Raw genomic sequence first — 21264 nt, 5'->3', positions numbered from 1 at the left:
TGAGGTACAACCAATAGTTGGTAATTAAAGTGAAAACGATTTATGTTCAATCTGAACACCTGTACAGACCTTTACCCGACAGTTTATTCCTACGTTATGACAAAACAATCTGAAACTACCATTGTAGAATTCAAGCAGTGTGCTAATTCTACCTTTCAGTCTCTTGACTGGCAGAATAAGATAGCCGGTTTCAGATGCACTTTATTTTCAGTGATTTAAAACGGATTTTTGACCACCTTATTTAAATAGAATCAAAACGTCACAATTACAAACAGTCCAAACAATTTACCTTATATAACATAAAATTATCCAACTCAGCAAAGTTTAATACAACACCACAGAAAACCGAGAAAGCAGGACGCACATAAAGTTGGCAGTTATGTCGTCACAATGAACGTATAGGTCACGGGTTACAACGGCGGGAAAAGTTCTTGCCATTGGGGAGCGTTACTGTCCGTTACATACCGGCCCCTAAATAACGAACGTGGAAACGAAGTTATGTACACAAAACGACATAAGGACAGAAACGAAACACAACAAAGTTACGCTGCCTCAAGTAAGCACAACTTGCGAATATCGCGCGTATATACAGCCCTCGCAGTGCGAACGCGAACACTTCTGACAGCTCCTTCACCATCAGGGTACACCTCATCGACAATGCCCTTCGGCCAGGCACCCCGCGGATTCATTTCGTCCACGACCAAAACCAGGTCACCAACCCCAAAGCTTTTAGTTGGTCGTACCCATTTCTGGCGCAGCTGAAGTATTGGCAGGTAGTCGCGAAGCCACCTCTTCCAAAACGTATCTGCCAGCCACTGGACTGTACGCCACGATCTCCGGTAGCCGTCGGCAGTCGCGAACTTGTCCGGAGGAAGGGAACAGTCCAATTTTCCTATCATTAACATGTTGGGAGTCAGTGCTCGCAGATCCCGAACATCATCACTAAGGGCAGCTATCGGTCGGTTGTTGAGAATGCGCTCAACTTCTGCGAGCAACGTACACAACGACTCGTCGGTAAGCGAAGCATTGCCAACGATTGCTTGTAAAATTCGGCGAATAGAGCGGATGACGCGCTCCCAGACACCACCTTGGTGGCTTGCAATCGGGGGATTAAAGTGCCAGTTTGTCCCTCTTTGACACAGATGGCTATGAATAGCAGTTTGATTCCATTTTGCCATGCCTTCACGAAGTTCACGTTCGGCACCTACGAAATTGGTGCCGTTGTCACTAAAAACATCAGAAGCAGATCCTCTTCTGCTGGAGAACCTGCGAAACGCATTAATGAAAGAGGAGGTGTCCAGCGAATGAGCCATCTCAATATGTACAGCACCCATGATCTGTGATCCGGCCTTGGCATGGCGTAGTTTACAACCTTTGCATCGGCGAACCACACGCCGCACAGCTGAGTGCCCTTTAACTATCCAATACTTCTCGCGCACAGACGCGAGCACGTGTAACGTTCCACAATGACCTTCAGTGTGATGGTAGTGGTTGATAATTAAGTCCGTCACGTGGTGATGGTATGGCAAAATAATCTGGTGTTTTTGTTGCTCAAATACATCTGACCTCCGCAGTCTTCCTCCAACGCAAATAATACCGTTGACAAGACAGGGGCGCAGCTTGCACAACGACGAACGATATTTCGTTGAGCAACAATGCTGCATTGCCTCTTCAAAGCTTTTACAGTCCGGCAGGCAGGCAAGGTCAGAGGGAAACGCTTCTTGTTGTACCAACTGCACAATATATTTTGACGCATTTTCCAACTCTTGTACAGTCAGTCCTACCGGGTTAAAACTTGGCGCATCCGCAGACCTATTCTTGTCGTATTTCCAAAGCACACAGTCCTTAAATCGGCTCAACCAAGCGATAGATTTTTGCAGTTTATCCCACGAAGAAAAACGCTGCAACAGCTGTTGCAGTGGCGTGTCATTGGCAGTCACCTTTGTAGTACATATAGTATGTGACTTTATTTCGAGGTCTGTATCAGCTACAGAAAATATGGCCGGCTGATCAGGCCAGGAATCCTGACAGTTCCATAAAAAATCTGGTCCCCTGAACCACTGTCTGGCTTTAACAAATTCGTTGGGCATTAGTCCACGCGAAGCAATGTCAGCAGGGTTATCTTTGCTTCCAACATGTCGCCATTGTGATGGCCGCGAATGCTCATGAATTATAGCGAGGCGATTCGCAACAAAGGTCTGAAAACGGCGAGCAGTATTGTGTATGTAGTGTAGCACAGTTGTCGAGTCAGACCAAAACAACACATTGTCTAGGTCATAGTCCAATTCTTGAACAATCATTGTCCCTAATTTAACTGTAGTTACAGCAGCGACGAGTTCCAGTCGCGGTATTGTGACAGGTTTTAAAGGGGTCACACGAGATTTTCCAAGCACCAATGAACAGTGAATATTCCCGTTTGAGTCAACAAAGCGAAGATAACACACCGCACCGAACCCGGTCTCGCAGGCATCGCCAAAGCAGTGCAGCTGTGTTGAAACGATGACTGCATTGGGAGGTTTGTAGCAACGCGGTATAGAAACGTTTTTTAATAAAGGTACGTGGTCCAACCAAAGATTCCAATGCTCAACCGCACTTTCGGGCAGTGGATCGTCCCAATCAAGCTGCTGGTTGCAAAGAGACTGCATTAGCCGTTTCATAGGAAGCATAAAGGGTTGGATAAATCCAAGTGGGTCGTAGACCTGACTGATCATTGAGAGCATTCCGCGACGGGAATGCGGCTTTTGTTTTATATTCACTCGAACCCCAAAGCTGTCATTGGCCATGTTCCACTGAATTCCCAATGTTTTTTCACTAGGTAAGTCCGACAAATCCAAGTTCAGCACTGCACTTGAGCGGTCTGGTTCGTTAACAAACTCGAGGACGGCTGTCGAGTTGCTAAGAAATTTCGTCAGGTGAAATCCGCCCTCACGCAAAACCTCGGTTATGTCCCTGATTAGCGCAGTGGCTTGCGTAACTGACGACGCTGATTTGAGGCAGTCGTCAACATAAAAAAAATTCAAAATGGTCTCAATAGTATCATGCGAAAACATGTCGTTCTGGTCGAGCGCAGCCTTACGCAGCGCGAAGCTCGCGCAACTAGGCGATGATGTGGCACCAAACAAATGTACCAACATTTGATAGTCCACTGGCGGCAGGCTTGTGTCCCCGTTGGGCCACCACAGAAATCGAAGCGAATCACAGTCCTCGGGCAAAACCCTCACCTGGTGAAACATGCCTTTTATGTCAGCGGCAAAGGCAATCATTTCTTGGCGAAAGCGTAATAGCACTCCGACAAGGCTGTTGGTAAGGTCAGGCCCTTGCAGCAACTTGTCGTTCAAGGAAGTTCGTTTGTAGGAAGCGGCGCAATCAAAAACGATTCGGAATTTGCCACCCGTCGCGTGATGTGGAATGTACCATGTTTGCTTTGTACATGGCAAACTATCTGGGGGAATCTTTCGAGCAAATCCCTGTTTCAAGTAATCTTGCATCTTTTCTGTGTACCTTTCAAGCAATTCCTTATCCTTGTCAAGGCGGCGCTTTAAGTGTGACAAGCGTCGTTCTGCCAAGCTCCTGTTGTAGGGCAGAATGGGTTCAGGCGATTTCCAAGGCAAGGCTATCTGGTAATGTCCATTTACTTTAATGACACTGTTTTTCATGATTGAAAGAGCTCGTTTGTCATTAAGTGAAAGTCCTAGGTCACTCGAACGTTTATCCTGAAACTCAGTACTGTATAATTGCTCCAATTGATAATGTAGCTTTGTGTCAGCGTGTATGTGATTTACGTTCGCGTTCTCAGTGTCCTGCTTTTTCCCTGGGCCAAACAAACACCAACCCAAACCAGTGCGAATAGCAATGGGATCGCCACGAGATCCACGTCCAGCCTCATGTTGCTCGTGAGCCTCGTAAACATCGGCTGCGACGAGCAAGTCGACATTCGGACAGTTTATTGTAGAGAACTTGAGATCCCGAATGTGCGGATACCGCTTTATATCGTCCACAGTAGGAATGCTGCCTTGTAGGTTGGGTAACTTGGGAACGACCCTAACATCCTTCAACAAAAAACATGCGCCATCGTTCAGGCCTTGTACGGATAGCGAAACTTTTCGACTGCGCAATGCCTGCGTTCCGTTTACGGTAGTAATTGTCAAGTTGTCTTCAACACCGCTTAGTCCCAGTTTCTTTGCCAATGCTGCAGAGCACAATGACGTGTCTGACCCGTCGTCAAGAAAGGCATGTGTGAAATGGGGTTTACAATCTATATCCAAGACGGTAACTGGCACGACCTTAAGTCGCACAGAGTGAGTTCGCAGAGTAGCAGCGGATATTCCAGGCAGGGCGGATCCGTCAACTCCCGCTAAAGCGCTAGAAGATTGCCCGGATGGGCCAGAAGGTTGCGCCCAATGCAGTAGCGTGTGGTGCCTTTTCCCACAACCGTCTACACGACACACATAATTGGATGTACATTCGCCCGCACAATGCTCGGGACGAAAACAGTTAAAACACAGTTTGTTACGCCGCACTATAGGGCATGACGTTCCTTTACCGGTTGGCTCTTAAAGGCCTCACATTTCCACAAAAAATGTGACGACCCACATTGGGGGCATGTAAGGGTTCGTCGTAGATCCTGATTCACAAATGAGTCTTCACCCGACACTGTCGAGTATGTAGCTGCGACTCGACCCGGGAACTTGCCTTTATTGGTAACTTGGCTCCTTGACTTACGTTCCTCGTCGGAAATAAACCTCATCATTGGCGAGAGTGTATCCTCTACCAACAATTCCAAAAGATCCAATAAGGCTTAAAAGGTTACTGGTTGATTTCGTAAACGAAGTTCGGATGATTTAGTGATGAACCGTCTAATTGCCCTCTGCGGCAAGCGCTGCACAACGGCCTCAACATTTTGAGGCAGATCGAGCGTGTATTTACAGTCCCATTGACTGAATAACTTGTAACTTTCTGCAGCTTGTGCACGAAACTGTTGCAAGCCCTGGAAGTCGCTATCCTTTAATTGTGGGCGTTGCGTCAATCTGTCCATATGCGCTCTAACTACAAGGTCTAATCTCCCATGTCTCCTGTGGAGTATATCCAATGCCTCCCTGTATCCTAATTCGGGAGGCATGCTTTTGCATTCCAAAATGTTGGTCAGAGCATTTTCAGTGCAAAATTCACAGAGATATCCCAGCTTTACAGCATCAGATAAATACGCCTTGTTTATCTGCCGATCGAAGTCGTTCATAAACTTGTGATAGTTAATAGGGTCGCCGTCGTACTTCATCAATGACAGTTTCGGTAAATTGAAACCTTGTTTTATAGTTTCTGCAATTACATACCAATTCTCAGTGGTCGCCGGTGGACCATGAGGGCAAGGTTTTATTGCTGCATATTGATGCTCCTTTTGAAATGTGCCGGCCCCAGTGGCTTCTGCGCAGGTGGCAACCACAGGACCGAATCCCTCTGCCTTCGCTGGGAGGACTCGAGAAGGCCCGACAGAAACCTGTGACTTGGCTGGCGCAAGTGGTTTGTCTGTCGAGTTCACATTCGTTGTTCGTTCTGAAATAGCTTTCGATGGTTGTTCATTTTGGGCACGCGTTAACGCCTTTGTATGCTTATAAATGTTAGGCGTTACTTCCTGATTGTAGTCCTGTGCCTTTGCAGAAACCTTTGCGTGTTCCACTAGCACTACAGGGTTAGGCTTTTTGATCGGGGTATGATCCCATCCATGTGAAGACTCACATGAGTCAAACTCGCTTACTGTATCAGCAGCAAACTCGGCCAACTCGAATTCTTCTTGGGCTTTGTCTAACTCCAACTCGAGTTCCATTTCCAGATTTTGTTTTCTGGCTTTCAGTTAAGTGTCCAAATTATGTTTTCTGGCTTTCAGTTTCAGTTCCGTGTCCAAATTTTGTTTTCTGGCTTTCAGTTCCAGTTCCATGTCCAACGCCTTGGACCTAAGAGCACATCGCCGTTTAAGTTGTTCCAGCCTCAATGCTGCAGCTTCGGCTTCACGGCGAGCACGCGCACTGGCAGTGCTCTTGACACTTCGCACAGAACCTTTAGCAGATTGGACGCCTTCATTAGCTGGTTCTTGCCTGACAACATCAATCACGTCAAACAGTTCCTGCGATGTAGAAGGAACATTTTCTCTTTCATCAGACATTTCTACCTTTCAGTCTCTTGACTGGCAGAATAAGATAGCCGGTTTCAGATGCACTTTATTTTCAGTGATTTAAAACGGATTTTTGACCACCTTATTTAAATAGAATCAAAACGTCACAATTACAAACAGTCCAAACAATTTACCTTATATAACATAAAATTATCCACCTCAGCAAAGTTTAATACAACACCACAGACTTAGATACTGCTGAAACAATGACTGGGCTACACGTGCAGAGACAAGAAACCGAGAAAGCAGGACGCACATAAAGTTGGCAGTTATGTCGTCACAATGAACGTATAGGTCACGGGTTACAACGGCGGGAAAAGTTCTTGCTATTGGGGAGCGTTACTGTCCGTTACATCCGGTTTAATTTTCTTGATAATTCAGCTAATCATTACATTTTCAGCTGTACAATATTGTTTCACCTTTTTGTTTTATTTTAGTCTGTTTACTTAAAGATCCTTGTTTCGTATGTACTATGTACTTGTAAATGCAAGTTTTAACTGACCAATCAACCAATTGCTGTGAATGTAATTATTTGTTCTCTTCCCATTTATTTCTGCTTTCATATAACTATGGGACTCAACTTGAAAATGTTGAAGTGTGGAAATTGGGTTCATAAGGTGCTTTTTCCATCAATAAAGTGTTGTCCTCACTGTGCATTTGGTGTTTCATCATTTTTTTATTTTTTTTTTTCACGGGGTTCGAACCCAGGACTCTCCCGGGGACGAATCCAGATCAGTTTTTTTATGTCTGTATGTGGGTCAGGCGCGCCGGACCATTCGGCCAAGTTCCTGCCCTTGGTGTTTCATCATTTTGATTAGTGCAGGCTTTAACGTGTTTGAGACCACTAACGGCTTGAGGTATATGGAAACGGTTTTTACACGCCAACTCTAAACAACATTCAGTAAACGCTTGCAAAATATCGTTTAAATCTGATCATAACCTCGTAAATGAGAGGCGTGCATCATAAGCGAACGCAGGGCATGACCGCTTTAAATATGATTTTTGCGCAGTCAACCAATGGTATACAAGCTCCAGATGTTAAACGGTTTAAGATAAACACAAACGGTTTTCACAGGTCAACTCTAAAATACATCCAGTAAAGGCATACAAAATGTCGTTTGAATCTGATCATAACCTCGTAAATGAGAGGCGTGCATCATAAGCGAATGCAGGGCGTGACCGCTTTAAACATGATTTTTGCGCAGTCAACCAATGGTATACAAGCTCCAGATGTTAAACGGTTTAAGATAAACACAAACGGTTAATCGTTGCCTTCATTCCTGTTTTGCAAGAAAGAATTTAAGTGTTGGAGTGTTGTGTAGGCATGTTTTTTTTTGCAGGAAATTGCATATTGAGTGGAAATGAAATAGAAATAAAACAATATGTCATGATTCAGACTAAAATAGTACATAAATAGGCATCTCATTTGGGTGTGAGGTCTTAAATGCATTTATGTACATGTATCTCTTTGAGATTTTGGAGTTTAGTTAAGTTTGAGAATTCGAAACATTTTACCAAAAATTTATTCTACACATGTTGGTTGCAAACTGAGGTTACATTAAATAAGCTAAAAAAATGAGCATACTAGGTTTACAGTTGGTAGCATACAAGTAAAAATGTTAAACCTACTGCAACAAACTTTTAAAAAACTTTAAAGTCACATTTTAGTTCCAAGACTTTGGTGACAATCAAAAACAGCAGTTTGGATCAGCACAAGATGATGTTAAATGAAGTATCACATCATCATGTGTGAAGGAAAGAGCCATTCTTGTTGGATTTATGTCTTAAATATATAGGAACGCATGTAAACTACTCATATTGAACCAAAAAAACATTTATTACAACTCAGTAAAGATTTATTTCAACACTAACTTAAAAACGTTTTAATTCCCAGTACACATACTTACACCTCACAGTCAATCTGCGCATATTTATAGGTTATTACACACTGGAAGACATGCGTCCTATTAAACTACTGATCATATCTGAAAAAATCGCCACAAAACTGCCTAAAACAAAATTTATCGACTTTTTTCCACTCTCTCCCCATTGTCCGCAATGCATTTTTGGGGCTTCCTTTTCAGCCGCCATTACGCTTCAATTTGCTTCAAAAACCACCCAACCGTTCAACGGAGTAGCGCAATCCAGGGTTTGTAGAGATCAGTGTTAAAAGCGTGCAAAGTCGCCCCATTTCACGCTCCATGAATTCTCGTGCGACAACTTGTGTTTGATAGAGAGACTTTGGGTTCAACTCCCTCCCTACACAGAAACAGAACATCCAAAACAAATGACTGGTTTTGTTGTAATTCTCTACAATCTACATGCTGTGCTAAAAACGTCCTGCAAGTTGTATGGATCTCCTTTACAATAATAACGCATAAAAGAATAAAGGTAGAAACTCTTAAAAAAAAGGCAAAATCGACAGTTAGACAAATGTTTGTTTGTTTGTTTGTTTTTGTAAATTTCTCTGGTACTGGTGAGTTGTATTTTCTTGTGCACAATCGTCTTCGGCGTCTAAACCCATATACTTTGTTTTGTCCCTTTTTCTAAACATTTTTACCTACGATTACCAGGTTTATCGTTTGCATCCAATTTGGCCAAACGAAAAAAAACATTAGAAGGGCTTTCACAGCGGTCTCCAACAAAAGTTTACCACCACGCGTTTTTTTAACAAATTTGTCGTTCAACTGGTGTAATGCTAAACAAAATACTAATTGTTGTTTTTAATAACTTGTATTTCGCTAACGTTTCGCCCAGAACGGTAGGGCTTCATCAGAGCAATAAACGAAATAATGCGAGCACCACAAGCGAAAATGCACAAGCACAGCGGGATATAGCGTAAAGTAATTATAAGAGAACAAAGGCTTTCCGTGATGGGTTGAGTGTGCTATATTGTGACAGTGCGTAACTAATGTCCGATATTTGAAGAGGAAGTCGGACGCAAAATGTCGCGGAAAACTGCGCTGAGGTTTTTGCCGTCGTTACGGTTTAAAACATTTGGATTAGAATTTATGTGGCAACTTTCAAAGACCAATCTTTTCGACCAATTAGGTTCCTGTTTTAAAACTTCCAATTGATGCGGTGATCACATACAAAAACGTGTTCGCATAAGGCGGACTTGTTAACATCCATGTTTTTGACTGCCACTTTGTGTTCCTTGAGACGTGAATTTAGATTCCGCTTAGTTTGACCAATGTATACCCGGCATATCATAATCACGGCAAGGGACCTGGTAAACAACTCCTGTACGATGTTGTGGTATAGTGGCATCTTTTGGTTTTGGTAACAACTGTCCAATCGGTTTAAAGGGTTTCATTGCCACTTTTACCCCAGCATCGTTCAATATTCGTTTTAGGCGCTCCGATACACCCTGGACCTAAGGTAAGCAAGTGAATGATCTAAACTGTCTGTTTTGTGAGGTGGTTGTGTTATGGGTCATGTGGTGTAAGTTGCGCGGGAAACCGTTATTCTTTAACACGCGTGCAATATTTTTGCATTCGTGTTTGTGAATAACCGTATCCTTGATGTGAGTTGTGGCTCTGTTGTAAAGCGTTTTGGCAACTGTAAGTTTTTGGTGCCGTGGATGGTAAGACGTGTAGTGTAGGTAGCGATCAGTGTTGGTGGGCTTCTTGTAAATGTTTGTGGTGAGCTTTTGGTCTGGCTGCCTAGTGACAGCCACATCCAAAAACGCAATGGTATCGTGTTGTTCGGTTTCCACGGTGAAAGCTATTGTAGGTGATATGGTGTTCAGGTGTGTGTGAAATGTGTGGACCACGTTACTGTCGGTAATGACGTCGGCGACGTGTGGAAGGTTGTAAGTGCCTTCTGCTCTATATGTTCCATAGTGTGGTCTATGTGTTCCATAGTGTGGTCTATGTGTTCCATAGGCCGACTATCGAAGCTTGTTAGCTTAATACACATGTTCTAGAACAAGTGTACTTACTTTGCATTTGTCGTAAAATTGCATATTTGGAAATATTAAAATCTATGCCGACTGGGACGGTTCGTTTCGCTTTTGTTAGAAACGCACAAAAAGAAGGTGACGAATATTGAAAAGGCAATCTCGAAGTGGTTTCAAACGAAACAAATTTGACATAAAATAACGGGATTTGAATAAATTATGACGTCACAGAAGTATGTGACATCATAAACTGGTTTCGGTATCATCCTTGTCGATATGATTACGTAATAATGCAAACCTTTTTATTCAAACCTAATAGTGTACGATTAACTACGAGATGCATATGCGAAAATGTTTGCAATTATTTTTATCTTGATGGACGAATGTGCCGAATTCGTCGCAGCGGGCAAGTACCTCCCAAAATGCGATAAAAAATGGGGTGCAAATATTGTGTCTTCTCTCCAAATGCTTTATAATAGCCGACGCGTACCAAATATTTTTTTCCTATATACACTGAGTTATATGGTCGTCGTTAAGGGGTTAAGGTTGGTTGTTGCGGTCAAATCGTTTGCACCGCTGTACGTATGCATCCAAAGTTATGCGATATGGAGACACGGTCTTTATAAATTCCTCAACTGTAAAATCTTTTTCCTTCTGTGAAAGTTGGTTTTCTTCACTTCTGTAGAACTTAACGCTGACGTGTTGCGTCGGGGATGTTTCAAGGTCTTTGTCATAGACTTCAATAATCACTTTAGAATTGGTTGGCGGCAGGTCATTTTCGGATAATCCGACTGACTGCAGAGTACGTAACACGGTTTGATCGTGGCCGCCTATCAAAAACAATTTGTGAGAGATTTTTTCTTCTAGTACACCTTGTATGTTTGTGACGATGAAATCCAGCAGCGCTCCAAATCCAGATTGCAATGCTTCACGTCTGTTCGAAAAATAACTCTATTTACAATCTGTACCTGCCCTGGAATATTCCTTAAAAAATCTAAAGCAAATAACTAATTTATGTCCATAAAAGTATCTTTTCGGACAACAAAAATAAGATATTACAATGTTTATCCGCTGTGTTTGCATTTGTAATAAACAAAACAGACGATTAAATTTTAAAGGAGTTTGAAAACAAAAACCGTACAGTCCTTAGTCCTAAAGGTATAATAACCATAAAATAACGCATAGACAAGCGTTTTCACTCACTCTCGCCCGTTTGTCCCAACAGCATATGATTGCATAAATCGTTTAGCAATCTCATAAGCTTTGTTCCACAAAGGCGATTCCATGACTTTGCTTTTTATGCCAAGTTCTTCCAGAGACAAAACGTTGTCTGCCAAACAGAATACATCCACTTCAGTATCTGTTTGAAGAAATTCTCCAATTTCTTCACCCTTAAAAGTAATCAAATTTAAGGCATCAGATTCAAATTATACAGTGTGTCTTTTTGCTTACAAGTTTCTTCGCTTCTTTGCTTTCAACAAGTTCTTGGTTACGGAAAGACAAAGAGTAGGCTGTTTTCGGCTGAATAATTTCTTCCTCAAACGTAGTTACATGAATGGGAATCTTTTGTTTATGGTGACCAGGATACAAACCTTCGCAAAACGTGTTTCGATATTAGCTGTTTGAACGTATACTCATTTTTATGCATGATACGAGGTTAGCATTAAAAAGCATTTCCCTACCGACCTGCTAAAACGCTTCTGGCAGACAGCACAGTTCTCCTCATGTTGCTGGATCGCACAAAAATCTCCTCTTTCACATATTTCGGCGATATCAACTTATCATCTTCCACGTAGCGTTTACGAAGCCATTTTCCAATTCTAAACTGTGCGTCGGCGCCTTTACCGGTCAATTGTCCAGGAAGGCAAGTACCACCGTACAAAAATCCGTTTTCTTTGTGCATTTTATCAAATACACTGGTCGGAGCTGGACCCCCTTCCAAGCTGCGCAGTTCTATGGGTACTATGGCGTGACACGGATGAGTAAGCAGGTCGTCTTGCAACGCTTCGTTAAGCACGGTGAACTCTTTGACAAAAGCAGGGCGTTCGTTGACCGTGTCTGGTCACCACAAATACTGCGCGCAATTTTCGGCCAGATTGCAAGGCCGCCATTTTTGACACTACCTTGTTCCTGTTACCAGCCTCTGTTTAAGACCTGACAAAGGACACGCGTTTAAAGTAACATTACGTCATCCTTGTGTCATTGCTTCAGGCGTTTTTACTGGATGAAGCCGCCCTTTAGCTACACTTTATTACTTGAACTGACCAGGTGCCACTTTAAACAGTTATGTCACACTTGGCGCAGTCAAAAGTAGCGCCTTCTCAAATACCGATCAAGTTATTTTCCTGCGCAAAACTACCTGCAAATCGACTCTGCTGGTACAGTACATCAAAATCATAGACCAAGGTTATTTTACTCAGTGGACCTTCATGTAAGGGCGTTTCTGTTTCTGACCTAAATAAACCTAATGATGTTTACTCAGCCTTTTGACCGTACTAACGAGGTCGCTTATGCCTCATAAAGCTGACTGGCAAAAAGTGCTTGCTGCTGCTGTTGCGATTTTTCGTTTTAGTCTGCTAAGTCCGGCTTGCACTGTAAATATGCTGTTGTCAGTGCGCACAGGATATGGCACGTTAGTTGCGAGAATCGCATGCGTCATCATCCGCGATGCGAGTGACGTCTGCTCGACAAAGTGGCTGTTGGAAACGATTACTGCCCTACAGTTTAGTTGCTGCCGCAGTAAAAGCGTGGACTAGCTGCATTTTAGACTTTTTCCCTTGGGGCTAACCCGAGTCACGCGCCTACCAGATTCAGCTAATCTGATTCATCGGCTATGTGACATTTCCAAACGCGACACAACTAAATATGCAAACAGTGTAACATATTTAAACAGGTATGACATGTTGCAAAAACGTGATAGCATGAAAATAGGTTTTGCATTTTAATCAAACACAACAGTACGCAGTGTAAAGCCAATAGAGCATGCGTTTGAGTCGTATTTTTTTGGAAATAGATGATATGTAAACAACTTAAAACAAAATTTTAAGGAACGGTTTCTTACTACTTTCGACAGTCGAATAAACAAATCTGGCAGGTTTGCTTGTGTTGCATTTTAAGGAAACAAGTAAGTGGCGTGACAATTTTCAATCGAAATATTGTAACTACTTGACACACGACGGTCTTAATACCACAAACGACTTGCTTCGGCTCGTTTCAGCACCGACTTGAAACCGCTTTTTTGTCGTGCTTCTCCGTCGTTTTAAGTCACTACAAATGGCTTTAACTTCTGTAAAGTCGGTCAAATAGGACATGGCATCGTCCCAGGTTTGCTTCGTGCGTGTTTCCGTCCGGCAAATGCTTGTCATCTCCAAATGTCGCGATGTGTCGTTGGCGACTCTTAAAGACACCTCAAATGCCGTTATCAAGTGCTCCCAAGCTTTGTCGACTTTTTTCAACTCCATGCCGCACCAGCTGAGGCCCATCAGACATTGTGTGTAACTATATAAGATAATACTAAAGTTAATCTTGACACACTTTCGGAAGTTGTTAAGTAAAAAAAAAACATTGAAGAGTCGGGTTTAGGTTAAGCGGGATAAGTCATACATAAACATGGTGAAGTTAGGCATTTTTGCTCGAAGACCTCGAAAATTTTCACACATGCAAAACTTTTAATCCCGTAACAAATTAAATATGCACCTCTTGCTGATGTGGGAATAAATTGGTTCATTGCTTTGAATATCTTTCAACGCTGCTTTGAACCAAATTTTGGAGTCTGACGCACGACCAGCTCTCTTGTACATTGTCGCCACGATTAGTTGCGTTTCGATGAACTTCATCACTGGAATTTTCTGTGATAGAACGCGGACCGACTCCTGCAAAACGCGTTGGTTTGAATCCACAAAGGTACAACCGAAAGTCATTTTATACACTTAAGAAAGTAACAGAAATAGTATGGCTGCATATAGCCTACAATGCAAATAAATGTTTACTTTGTGCTGTGGCATAAGTTACAGACACCAAAAAATTTATAGGTTGTTTGCAGGCCTTTACGGTGGGAAGGGGACATATTTTGATTGTTACTCGATATGTTTTGTTGTTTTGTTTCCTGCAGTTTGTTCACCCTCTTTTGTTCAATAAAATGTTTGATGTTTTTGGATGAAACTTTTACAGATGGTTGATGTAAAAAAATAAAGGAGGCTTAAAAGTCCCTGATCTAGAAACAAAAATATAAGCCCTTAGACATAGAACTACGATATCCAACTAATCCTAAAACAAATCTGAAATTTGCCAATGTTGTGCCAATAACCTGGGAACCAAACTTAAACAAATTAGAAACCTCTTCAATTCGGCGAGTTCAAACTATTAAAGACAAACAAAAATGACATCTCCTATCAAATCGCAACGAAAATTTTCGTCGCTCTCAAACCGCCATCAACTTGAAGTGCTAGCACAAAAAGGAGCTCGTTGATTTGTACCTTTCGCTTGTGGACCATTGACAACATTATTTAAGTAGCCCTGGTATTTAGTGTTGATTATGTTTAACTGACCTGCGTTTCCTCCTTGCTTGGAAGTTTAGCACACGGAATCAAATCGTGCTCAATGGTGTCCCGTAATGCTTTAAATAGAGGTTCGGGGTTGACATCTTCTGACAGGTATTTGAAAGTTGTAAAAATGCGTGTAAGCAAGACTGAAACCAGGTCTACTGCCGCTTTTTCATTACCCTGATGCCTCCAATTAATGAAAGCCGGCGACTGACTGACTTTACGAAGAAGTTGAAGTTGACTTGATGTAACTGTTTGCAGCTCGCTAAACAACGGGTTTGTAATTTCCAAAAGCAACAGCAAATTTGTATTGTTTGTATGGTTTAAAGACAAAGAAGCGATTTGACCGACCAAAGCTTGGCCGTGGTAGTAAAATTCGTAAGTTACGCCCAGCGCCTTACTCATCTCTGCTACGTCAAACAACAGTGCTATGTACTGGTCAACTGCGAATTCGTGCTTGATTGGAAGCGATCGTAGAAAGTCAATGGATTGTTTACAAGCACGGTAAGCCGCCCCAGTTTGATTTTGTTCAGCAAAAATTCGTGCGATCGACGACATTGCCTTGGCATGTAAGAAATCCCTTTCAGAGTGCGAAATAGATGTAATGTCAGCAACGGTTGTTAACGCCAAGTTGCAAGCGAACATTGCTTCTGAAAGCTTTTCGTCCTTTCTGAGGGATTCGGCTGCCGAGAGTCTGAGAAAAAACACCGATTTACCTCCTCTTGGTGACGTTGGCTCCAATGCTTCCAAGGCATCGGATACATCACCTATATTTGTGCAATAGTTGATCAATGCTGTTCGCAGATTAATGTGATCTTCGGGAATGCACCAGGTAGGGTATTGTCTTTCATTACCAATGGTTTCTAGAGTTTTTCGTATCATCATAGTCGTCTGCCTGTTAAAGGCCAATCGAGGAGATATCTTCAAGATTTTTTCAACAGATTTACACAGAAAACTGTCAAACTCCTTTACATCGAGTGTTTCCGTTCTGCAGACTAAAGCAGTTGCCCTTTCTACTAATCTTGCAAAATCCTCAGCAGGTTGTCGCCAGAAATGAAACGCTGCTCGATTAAGAAGAGTTATAACTTTGCTTACTTCCGTGCGGTTTAATGTTGTAATTCCAACCAATAGATTAAAAAATGCTGTTATGATATCCGAGTTGTCGTCAGACTTCTTTAGCAATGTCAGCAGTAAAGAGACAGCATCCAGTAATTCTTTAAGTAGTACGCAATCCTTTACTACTTTGTAGCAGTTTAGTAAATCCAACCCCTACGAAGGGACTCGACACCTTGTCGTTGGTGTAGGGGCTTACAATCACTAAGATCGAGTCCAACCCGGTACCCAAACGGCAACGCGCCATCCTGGGTACACGTCTCTCTACTACCTTACTTACTATGATGCTTTACAAAGAAATGAAACAAAATGCTGGATCGAACGTGGCCCAGAATAAAAACGTTCGCGTTCCTGCTGACAACCTACAGAGCCCAGCAGGTTCGAAAAATAAGTTAGGCTCCATTGAATTCCGCAACCAGACAAAGATCCTTTCACTTAACATCGAGGGAAGTTCAATGCCCAAATGCGAATATCTTGGGAAAATCCTCCAACAACACAGAGTCGACATCGCATTACTCCAAGAAACCCACGCTACAGCAACATCACCGGAATCAAAGACCCGAATACCAGGATACACTCTTATTTCAAAAGTCTGCCATGACAAATACGGGATATGCACTTATGCCAGAAACCCTTCTGAAGTAACAGAATTGCAATCAGTTCTAACATCCAACAACACTCACAGATCAGCCGTGAAATAACAGCGATTCAGTTTCGATTCCGTTGTAAAGTTAGTTTGTTGATACAACCGTCTAAAGTTGGATCTTGCCAGAGCGTAGCTGTCAATTGCTTTATCGTACATGTTGTCCCGTTCGTAAAGTTCTCCTAGTATATCGTATACCCGTGCTTGAATGCGAGAAAGCAAGCTATACTTCCTTGTACTCTCGGCCAAATTATTAATCAACCTGACGATAGAACCACAATCGACAATTGCTTTGTCGTGACTCTTTAATCCAAATAAGGCAAGTTTGATTTTTGGCAAATGGTTTATCAGAGAATCGTGGGGCTTGAAACCTCGTTTAAATGAGATGTCATCGATAGCCTCGAGTGGTAATTGTTTGGTTCTTGCAATTACTTCGAGCCATGTATTTACGGCCTTGTCGTATTGGCCAAGGCCCCCTTGGCACACGGCTATTGCTTCTTTTACATACAAATTAAGCAAAATATGCCTGTCATCCTTGTAGTACTTTTCCATTTCAAATGCCGCTGTTTCGTACTGCTGAAGAGCTAAAAACGGTGACTTGCTTTCCTGTAAGAAACGGTCGCCCGTTATGACCATTACCTCGATCAACTCAGGTACTAAATCAGAATTTTCTCGACAGAGTTCCTGAAGCGTTTCAACAAAAGACTGTGCGCTGTAGGTTCCTTCATCGCTGGACAGAGAAGAGTTTGATTGAATGAAAAATTCGTGAGCACGTTTCATCAGGCTGTTAACAGTGTCCGCTCCTCGTAATTTTCTTTCACTAAGTGCTCGAAATAGCAGGATTCGTCCCATGGCAAAGCATTTGTTGTCTTCACAAAACCTTTCGGCTTCGTTAAAGTGGCGACACGCAATCTCGTGCTGACTTTTACTATAAAAGCATCTTCCCAGCATCAAATGGGTATCGGACATGTCGGTTGAATGACCTTGTTCCGTTTTAGCAAGATTTTGTAATTGCTCGTGAAAAAACGCAATGGCTTGATCGTACTCTTCAAATCGAAAAAGCACACTGCCGAGGGTAAGTTTTTTCCCCGATCTTGTTAAAGGTTCGAATTTGTCGCTGCCTTTTAACGATGTAACAATGGATGATTGAAACTCTGTTCCGACGCAAAATAAATGCTGCAGTGCCTTCAAAGAAACGGTCTCTAAAACATTTCTCTGTTTCTTCTTGGCAAAACAAGACTTACCACCAGCTAATGCGTCCCATTGAGCACCTTTGTCAAAGTACGTCTTGGCACGGGAGAAATTGGCAATAGCAACTGCTGTTCGGAGATCGGTACAATATTCATCATCAATCATGTTTATGGTGCGTAAGCCACGGAGAATATCGTAAGAGGAACTTCTTTTAATTCCAAATAACATGGCCAATCTGGGAAGCAGAATAGTGATTCCCCTGTACAAGTCTTTTTTAACATTGACTGATTGGCCATGTTTAAGGTTTTGAAAGTTGTATATTCTTATGTCCTCGTTTAAAGTTGCGATGGTTTTCTGTCTGTCCTCAGGTGATTTCGTTTTTTGTGAAAGTTTGTTCCACACAAGGTTTTGAAAAGTGGTTCCTACGCTTTTTCCGGACGGGTGTCCATTTTTGTCCCCACCGGCCACATAAACTGACTGCGAAATTATCTCCGTTAAATGGTACCCTTCTTTCAGTTCAATGTCTACGTCAACAAACCGCAACATATTGTCGACAGTTTGTATGAGCTCTGTGTGCCAAGGTTTGTTTTTCGTTGGCAGTCTTCCCAGCGGATTCTTGCAGGCATGCGGTATGAGACCATCAAATGAGAGACCGCGCTTAGTAACCAAATCAACAAACCAGTCGCCACCATCTGTTTGGAAATCGTTTAAGGACGGTATTGCCATTGCTGGGAGAATGGTCTCTCCCAATCCTATGACGATGAGGTGCGCCAGCATCGCATAATTTCGAAAGTAGTTCCTGACGGTTTCGTCGACTTTCGCTTGGTTTTCCAACACGAGCATGCTCTCAAAGTCAGAAAAAGGTGTGACCTCAAGTCTGGCCAGGGATCCCAAACCCAACACAGCAAACGAACATGGCGGTTCACCAGCAAAGGTTGAGCAGTGATCAAAAATGTATTTCATAAGTTTTGTAAAATGATCTGAAACATCATTTTGGTACGATTCCATTTTGTCACAAAATTTGGCCAGTTGTTGCCTTGTGATTTGCGAATAAGTTTTAAATGGTATTTTTATTCTGTTAAATTGCAACTCTAATGTCACTCGCATCTTTCGTAACATTAGTTTGGCAGAGTTTACAATCGATTCAACCTTAGTATCACTTTCTTTAAAGTCAATTGAAGATAATATTGCCCCATACAATGTGTGTAACTTTTTGGTTGCTTTTTTGTTGATATCTGAATTCGGACCTGATCTTTGCAGTACGGCTTGGTACAAGGCAGCACTTCGGAGGGCATCAAATCTCGCCGTAGTGAGATCCGAGTTGTTAGAAAACTTTTGGTAGTAAACATTTCCCAGTTGCAAAAAAATGGACGAAGATTTTTTCAAATCTACTTCTATACCTTGGGAATCACACGCGGCTTTTAATTCCGTTGCCAGAGTAACTTCTTCGTTTTCTAAAAAAGTGAGGTAACAAATTCGTTTTTATTAGGAAAATGCAATATTGATTTTATTGTCTAGAATTCTATTGTCGCAGGTTGAGGTACCTATTTACAATTTACATTATTAGTTAGCAGCTAAAAATATCCTGTGGGTCTAGTTTATCATCTTCATTTTTCTGCTTTTGTAAACTATAAGTTACATTAATTTACATGTTATTGCTGAATATTCTGCTACTTTATGGTTTTGCATTGTGATCGGTACCTTGTATTAATGCACCGAACCCACGTTAAAAACATTCTTTTTTTTGTAAAGTGAAATAAAATAGATTTTCTTGTTATTGGTCGTTAGTACAACTTCAACCGTGCTTACATATGATTATTAAAGAACTATAGTTTCAAACAAATTTGAAAAGCAGTTCAGGCCAAAACAGGAAGTTTTGTAAATAAGCTCAATCGGCAGAGGTGTTTTAGCTTTTTAAAAAAAAAAAACTTCGGTGCTTCGTCAGCGCAAAAGCTTGCGATGAATCCCCAACTTCCTGGTTTTGCTTCCCTTTGTTCAAACTTACTCAGTTTTGCCTGCATCGTTTCTGATAATCTGCGTTGTTCTTCCAGTGCAAAAAAGTGCTCTTCACAGTATCAAACTTTGTTTAGTATTTGAGGATGGTACACATTAAAAACATTTAAACCCTGAAAAACAGTCAATATGCCAGCCTCAGTATTTATTGAGTACATTTATTGTCGTATTTTCAAGAGCATTGTTGTTTATGATAGTATGGTACATGTTAGGAAGAACATAAATTCATGAGTAGGATTAGTCCTAAAACATTCACACACACGGCACACTCATATACAAATCCTAGCTAAGCTTTTTGAAGGCGTTATAGGAATCAACCGGTCACCAACCCATATGGGAGCCGTAGGATAAAAAAAATTAGGCCTGTTATAACATTCAAACCCACATCAGCAGCCTATACTCGGGACATGTTTATACTAGGTAAGAATAGTACGCCATTAGTTTTACCCGTGCTGAAACGTGACGTAATTTTTTAACTATTTACATTCAAAGGCATCAATGTACAATACATATCAAACAAATTCGAACAAATCTTCACAACTGCTCAGAACCCGAGCCCTGCAGTGCTTATGGACACTTCTACAACTACACAAACATTTTTTTTTTACACACAACGCCGTTTTTTCCAAAAAAAAACTACAGAGTTATTGCGCATTTTGGGCTGAAGACTTCTTTTCGCCAGTTTTCACCTGAATTTTCTAGTTAGGCCTGCGTTGACACTTGTAATATTCACAGAGACTGCATAAACTGCTTTTTCAGAGCTTTCCTTATTTCGACGTTTCATGCACTAACTTGGGAGTAGAAAGTTTAGGCCACCTGTAAAGAATATTCCAGAAGAACGGCTGCTGGGAGTCATCGCAGGTTGGGGAAAATAACTTCCGTGTTTAATGGATCAAGCAAAACCTTTCTTTCTATATATATTGCGGGCTATCCAAAACTGACTCCGCTGGTCAGTGTATAATAAATACTGGTTCTTGACTCCACAGATTATTTTGCATAAATCAATACCAAAATCCAGACATCACTTTTATTAGGTATGGATTGCTTAGAACAGGGGTGTCCAACCTGTGGCCCGCGGGCCACATGTGGCCCGCAGGAAGGTTCTGAGTGGCCCGCGTGGTATTTTTTGAAATGACTCATATTGGCAACTTAATCGCCTACGTAATTTATGGCGAACTTTCATTCCGAAAGATTGGCATTTATCGTTTGCTTAATTTTTTTGTTAATAGAGTAGCAATACACAACTGTTCAAGTTACTTCTATTGCGTCACAATGCGCATTGTTACACATCACAATTTCTACATTGTTACGTCACAATCTGACTCGTGCTTTCGGAGTCAATCAGTAATGTTTCTTGGTTCATTGAGAATTGAGATACATCTGGTATCAGAGACTCGCGCAAAACGCATTTTGCAGTAAAAACATCATCCGCACTCTGCAGTGATATAGATTATGCCAAACAGGAAACAAAAGCAAGTAACGCTAACAGAACTTTCCAAGAAAGGTTGACATGTGACTTTAAATCCCCTGTAAGATCAGTAATTTTTGACAGCCAGATGGAAAACTCGCTTCGCATTGCCCCATCGTCCATCTCACCGAATATTGCCAAACTTGTTGGAAAAAAACAGTGCCAAACTTCACATTGAAATGTCGACGTGTAGTAAAAACTTTGTTGACATAACTATATATTGGTGTT

General features: G+C 41.8%; 2 protein-coding genes and 1 pseudogene across 3 annotated transcripts; all 3 read right to left on the bottom strand.

The window, feature by feature from the left end:
• Positions 1-542: 542 nt before the first annotated feature.
• Positions 543-4747, bottom strand: LOC145213021 (uncharacterized). Its single transcript, XM_080081265.1, has 2 exons — positions 4594-4747; positions 543-4435 (listed from the first exon to the last, which is right to left on the bottom strand). The coding sequence occupies exons 1-2, from the start codon at positions 4745-4747 to the stop codon at positions 543-545; spliced, it is 4047 nt and encodes a 1348-aa protein (XP_079937391.1).
• A 4133-nt stretch (positions 4748-8880) lies between these two features.
• Positions 8881-12322, bottom strand: LOC145214122 (lysophosphatidic acid phosphatase type 6-like; annotated as a pseudogene). Its single transcript, XR_013856974.1, has 4 exons — positions 11754-12322; positions 11520-11659; positions 11271-11458; positions 8881-11001 (listed from the first exon to the last, which is right to left on the bottom strand). The product of XR_013856974.1 is annotated as a lysophosphatidic acid phosphatase type 6-like (transcript).
• A 488-nt stretch (positions 12323-12810) lies between these two features.
• LOC145214121 (uncharacterized) lies at positions 12811-15564 on the bottom strand. The gene is made up of 3 exons (XM_080082588.1): positions 14615-15564; positions 13764-13939; positions 12811-13565 (listed from the first exon to the last, which is right to left on the bottom strand). The coding sequence occupies exons 1-3, from the start codon at positions 15491-15493 to the stop codon at positions 13229-13231; spliced, it is 1392 nt and encodes a 463-aa protein (XP_079938714.1). The 5' UTR covers positions 15494-15564; the 3' UTR covers positions 12811-13228.
• Positions 15565-21264: the final 5700 nt, after the last annotated feature.

This window comes from Phallusia mammillata, chromosome 2 (assembly GCF_965637545.1).
Source record: "Phallusia mammillata chromosome 2, kaPhaMamm4.hap1.1, whole genome shotgun sequence".
NCBI lineage: Eukaryota > Metazoa > Chordata > Ascidiacea > Phlebobranchia > Ascidiidae > Phallusia > Phallusia mammillata.
The sequence above is the reverse complement of the archived record's forward strand: the minus strand, read 5'-3'. Positions and strand labels throughout refer to the sequence as shown.